Here is a 5843-nt window from a genome sequence, read left to right as displayed (position 1 = left end):
ATGTTTGAAAGTAGTTAAGTTGTAATTAACTTGTTCCCTGAGTTCAACCCAGTCTTGCCACTAGTATGAACCGGTTTCTTATTATTTGATTTACATGTGTTTTGTTGAAAATATTATTTTAAAATTTTATTTTACAAGAAAAGATACACCACCAAGGTAGGAAGGTAGGCAACCAAGTTCATAAAATATGAACTCGATATCCAATACAAGAAGGGCATGGAGAATAAAGTTGTCAATGTGCACTCTCGATGAATCGAATATGCAGTGGTTACTAAATAGCTCATTTGACCCTCCCTCCCTTCTTTTTTACTAAATAGCTGGAGAAGTATCACCCAGACGACTAAGTTCATTGAGGGCAAAACTCCAACTTCCCTTTGCCCACCGAGCAGTACACCCAAGTTTCACGATGTGCCCCAAAACTTCGGCAACATTCACAAATCACCCACCCAAATGAGCAAAGTCCTTTTAAATTTCTATTTCTAAATGTTTTCACACTTCACTAATCACCTCTGACACTCACTTTTACTCTGAAAAAGTTTTATGGCTGCGAAGATCATGGTTTTGCGATCAACGACTAAACACATAGATGAGTTTAATATACCAACAATAGAGACCAGGTGTACCAGATTTTCCTTTGGGTCAGAGCAAGGAAGAAAACAGCGCTAAGCGAATAGTCAGCCAACTCTACGCAAAGAAAATTATCGCACCCAACTTCAAAGCCAAGCAAGCGCAACAACACTTGGTTTCCATATATACGCGGGGAAAAAACAGAAAAAAAAAGGAAAAAATCCAATTCTTACCACAACCTAAGGCAAAGAGAGGGAAATGCTCAAAGAAAAGAAGCCATTCTGATTCATAACATTCCCAGAGAAAGATTTACATGTTGGAAGGAATCCTAAAACTCCAAAGCAAAACAAAGCCCTAAAACAAAATAAAAATAAAAATAAAAGCAAGGAAGAAACGAAGAAGGGTTGTGGGGGAGGTGAGATGGATCAACCGCCGAAGCCGTAGAGGGTGCGACCCTGGCGCTTGAGAGCGTAGACGACGTCCATGGCGGTGACGGTCTTTCGGCGGGCGTGCTCTGTGTAAGTGACGGCGTCGCGAATGACATTCTCTAGGAAGATCTTGAGGACGCCCCTTGTCTCCTCATATATCAGCCCGCTTATGCGCTTCACCCCACCACGCCGGGCCAACCGCCGGATCGCCGGCTTCGTGATCCCCTGGATGTTGTCCCTAAGAACCTTCCGGTGGCGCTTCGCCCCTCCCTTTCCCAACCCCTTACCTCCCTTCCCCCTTCCTGACATTTTTTTTTTCCGGCCGAACCGATCTCTCTCTCTCTCTTAGTGGCAAGTAGTTGGTTGGATGGATATAAAGGAGGGAAAAGGGAGGGAAGCTAAATAGGGATCTGGTGGATGGGTTGCCCCGTTGGCGATCCACGTGAGAGGGACTTCGTCCGTTAGATTTTGAAAATCGGACGAAAGTGAATCAGAGGAAAGGCTTGGATTGATGAGGTGGAATTTTCTTTTTGTTACTTTCATCATATATGTAATCAAAGGTCGGGAAATGCGCTGGCCTGGCAACAACAAGCAGTGCTCGGCTTGGTTTTGTGCCCAGCCGAAGCTGAGCTGAGTTCAAGACCAACCAAGCTCAGCTTAGTGTAAAAAAAAAAAAAAAAATTGACCCTTTTACCAAGTCTAACCTCATAGATGTGATTTACATGTTGTATTTAATAGAAATCACTTTTGGTTTGTTTTTGTTTTTTTTGAAAGGCAAGCTGGGGTTAGGTATACCCCCCAACCAGTTATACAAAAATACCATTAGGATTAGAACTTGCAACGTCCCAACACAAAGTGACTTGCACTAACTGCTCCTATCAAACAAAGTTAGAAAGATATGATTTGAACGCTAAGTCAAGAAGTTAAACATGAACTAACTCATTTACAAAATAAACACATTGTTTGAAACGGAACTTAAACTTGAGACCTGTTAATTGATTGCAAGCCAAGTAGTCCAACCCTTTATTATATACTACACTTCATGATGTAAAATATGTTTGTTGCTATTTAATGAACATATGCAACCCAAGCTGAGCTAAGCACATGCATGTATCCTCTTTCCAATTTGAACAAACTTTTTGCTAGTCTAGTGAGAAACGAGCAGCTCATCTCATTTCTGAGCGGACGTGTTGTTTCGAGCATACATTTGTACAGTAATTGTTTTATTAATTTAATATTTTTAATAATATTGTAATAAAAAATTTAAATATCAAACTATATTTTTAAATATCAAAATTTACTTTTTATTGATTAAAAATTAAGAAAAAACAATGATCTCTTCTTCCATTTTTGTAAAAAAAAATTGAATTTTCTAGCCGAACCCACGTTCTTTTTTCTCGTGTCCATGTATATTTGTGACATTGATTCTAACGCATGACCCAAGTAGAATGTTCCTATGATTCTATGACTTAAGTATTTAATAGCCCTCAAGTTACCTCACTTGACCACATTTGTTTTGTTACTTTTGGAGGTCAGTAGGTTTGTTCCGTGAGAATTATTCTCAAGGCTTCTTTCAATGAGGTTTTTTAGAGTGACGATAAAGTCCATGTGCTCCCTCTCCTCCCTTTTTTCAGTCATTTTAGGGTAATTTTTATATGGCCACCAAAGTTTTAATTCTCAGTCATATAAAGAACAATGTTTTCTCAATTTTCAAGTACCTCTTAAACTTTCAACCTAAGTTAATTGACTAGCTTGGCAACTACCATTAATGATCAATTTACCCATATAAGAATACCTAACATTCACTTTAGTGATTACATTTTAACGATCCATATGACGACGACAAGAACTGAATTGACTTGGAGGCACACACTTGTGGATCCCCAAAATTTTTTAAAACAAAAAGGTAGGGTTTCACAAAAAAAAACATTTGAAAATGGGTCCGAAAAGCAGGATCCAAATTTTAGAAATTGTGAGATCGGTTCTTCAAGGTTACGCCTCTTTCCTCCTTTGTTCAACAAGGATTAGCTGAACCACAAGCTCTAAATCAACATTTTGCGGCAGTGGCTTGTGAGTGTTTTATACCTCATACATGGATCCTATAAAAAAAAAGTGAGCTCGGTAGCGGGAGCCACCAAAACTCAAGAAAAACACGAAAACAAAAAAACATGTGAATATTATAGATTTCAACACCTATAAAAATGTAACAAATAAATGAAAAGAACAATAAAAAAGAATTGAATCTCACCTTTAGGCTTAGGTAGCCCTTTCTACGTTATTAACAAGCACGAGATAGCATGGGCAGCACTTCGTTTAGGTGTGGGCTCCAAAATGGGGTGAGGTAAGGAGATTTGGGTCCTAAGCTAGGCTAGGCTGGGTGTGCTAGAATTTCTGTAGAGTATGGACATGAACACAAGATCTAAGAATAAGGGGTGGCCCCCTTATTTATAGTTTTTTTGGTGAATTCAGATCTGTTACCCGCATATCTAAGATCCATTTTTTTTGTCTGGTCTAGATTGAGATGAATTGTTCCTATTGGCCAGTCTTTTAATAATGGATGAGATTCGTCTAAGACATGTTGCCTAAGATAAAAATTTAATTTTATAAAGGAGTTTCAAAATCAAAATATTTTATTGAGTTTTGAAGGGAGGTTGGACGGATTAAGTTAGGCTTATCCCAAGGGTATGCATTTTAGAAATGGGCAGGAAGTGCTGACGACAATTCTTGTTGACGATAAACTTGGTTTGTCATCAACAAAAGGTGCTGACAATAATTCATAGAGTGACCTACTCCTGATGAAAAATAAATGTGTCATCAGAAGATGTTGACATCACTTTCAAGAAAAAGATTGACTACTGACAATAATTCAAGGATACTGACGATAATTCAAGAAGGTGTTGACGATAATCACTGTCATTAGCAACTAAAAACATGTTTTGAACATAACTTCTGATCTTGATGTCAGATTGACCTGATTTTTGGCTTGTTGAAAAGTTTAAAATATTCTAATGGATATGGATTTTTGGTATGAAAACTTAAAAAAGATCATTTTAAAGGTCAAAAATTAGATTAGAGTTAACCTTGTTTTATAATAAGCTAATGGATATGGATTTTTGGTATGAAAATTATCTCGATAAAAAATGGGGTGTTTATAGATGATCACTTTTGTTGCTAAGCATGTGAAGCTCGATTGATAACAAAGAAATAGACACATCGGCTTTGGAAAGAGCAAAAGATTGACTCTAATAAAGTAATTTTTGAAAAGAAATCTTGTAAAAGACTGGCATAGATGGCTTAACAATGTAAGATGATAGCTAAAGGTGCATACATAGCTCAACACGAGGGTCTTTATATATGTGATGCACATCTATATAAACAAATAGCTCTGACCAAATGAAGTTAGATTGTTACAGTCCAGAATATAACAATAGATCTAGATTCAAACGCCACCTCTAGAGCCCTATAGGGGCCGACGAACACAGTGTGTCCTAGGATGACAAGATGTTTCCTCTAATGGTTGAAAAGTCAAAGATCTAGAGTCCAAGGCAAGAGGAGAAGTAGGACACGTGTCAAGCATAAGAGGCATGCCAATTAAGGAATGGGGTCCATCTAAGGGATGTGCTATACTGGATAGTCCTATGAGATGTCTCTCAATTCTAGAAGTTGATTAGAGTTAATTAAGTTAGTTAATTAATTATTAAAGAGTCTTTAGTTGATTTGTTCTTATGAAATGTCCATGTTAGAGAAGAAGTCCTGTCAGAAGAATGAATCTAGAGTCCTTATTCAGTCTTTATTTTTTAGTAGGATTTTTTATGTGTTAAGATAAGGTGATTGAATAGGAACTCTATCTTAGGCCTCCAACGTATAAATAGAGGTATGAAGTTTTCCTTTATGCATTGATTAATAAAGTAAAGTTCGCATAACTCTCTTTCTCTCTCTCTCATTTCTATCTCTTCTCTCTCACAACCCCTCTGGTTTTCAGCAAACCAGACCTCCTAGGGTTGGACGTTTAACCCCTTTCACGAGCCCAAGCTCCCTTAGTGTCTTGGGTCGTGTATTGTTGCTATCTTGTCTGAGTTTTAGCCCTTTCTTAGCCTGGCGAGCCTGCTATAGACCTCCAAGGTACCCCTACAATCCTTCTTTAGCCTTACAATAGCTTTTATTAATTTTCTAGAACTTGAAACCCAAAATTGCATCCTATCAGACACTCGAAATACCCAAATTCTCTAAACCAATAACCCGTGACTATCAACATTCTTTTTCTGTATTTAGAACATATCGCATACCCTTACACACGTTCCTATGTGACTCTAGAACCGTTGGACCATGTCCTTTCAGTTTTAGACCAAAATCGCACCCAAATGTCGTTCGACACTTGTTTCACTTACCAAGTCTAAACCGCATCTACCTGATTTAGCCATTTTACCTTGTTTTTAATTTTTTACCCTAACTGCAATCATGAAAAACCTCAAACCTATTTTTCATCATGTTCAATAGGATTCTGCACCCCCAATACATGTACCACATGTCTCACGATCCAAGAATCCCAGGTTCGGTCATCTTGAGTCTGTCATGCTCAAATTACAATACTCATCCATTAGAAATCCAAACCTATTTTCCAGGCCTTCTTTTGAACCACCTACTTCAAAATTTTTAAAGGTTCTATTATAGAGTACAGACTATGTAGTACCTTATTCTATATAAGGGCTTTCCCTTAAACTTAGTGATTATGAGCAGAAAGCCTTTGTTGAATGATATCAAACAAAGACAAAACAAGTACCTTGTCACTTAAAATCACATGAAAGTTGACTAATGATTTTGACGAAGACAATTTTTTTTTGAAAATAT

The 5843-nt window shown here is 37.5% G+C and overlaps 1 protein-coding gene across 1 annotated transcript; it reads right to left on the bottom strand.

Annotated features, from left to right (window-relative positions):
* Positions 1 to 829: 829 nt before the first annotated feature.
* On the bottom strand, positions 830 to 1336 carry LOC149835778 (histone H4). The gene has a single exon (XM_090010660.1). It carries the CDS (start codon positions 1302 to 1304, stop codon positions 993 to 995), a length of 312 nt encoding a protein of 103 aa, XP_089866786.1. The 5' UTR covers positions 1305 to 1336; the 3' UTR covers positions 830 to 992.
* Positions 1337 to 5843: the final 4507 nt, after the last annotated feature.

The sequence above is a fragment of the Nuphar pumila genome, chromosome 6 (genome assembly GCF_984573655.1).
Source record: "Nuphar pumila chromosome 6, dmNupPumi1.hap1.1, whole genome shotgun sequence".
NCBI lineage: Eukaryota > Viridiplantae > Streptophyta > Magnoliopsida > Nymphaeales > Nymphaeaceae > Nuphar > Nuphar pumila.
The sequence above is the reverse complement of the archived record's forward strand: the minus strand, read 5'-3'. Positions and strand labels throughout refer to the sequence as shown.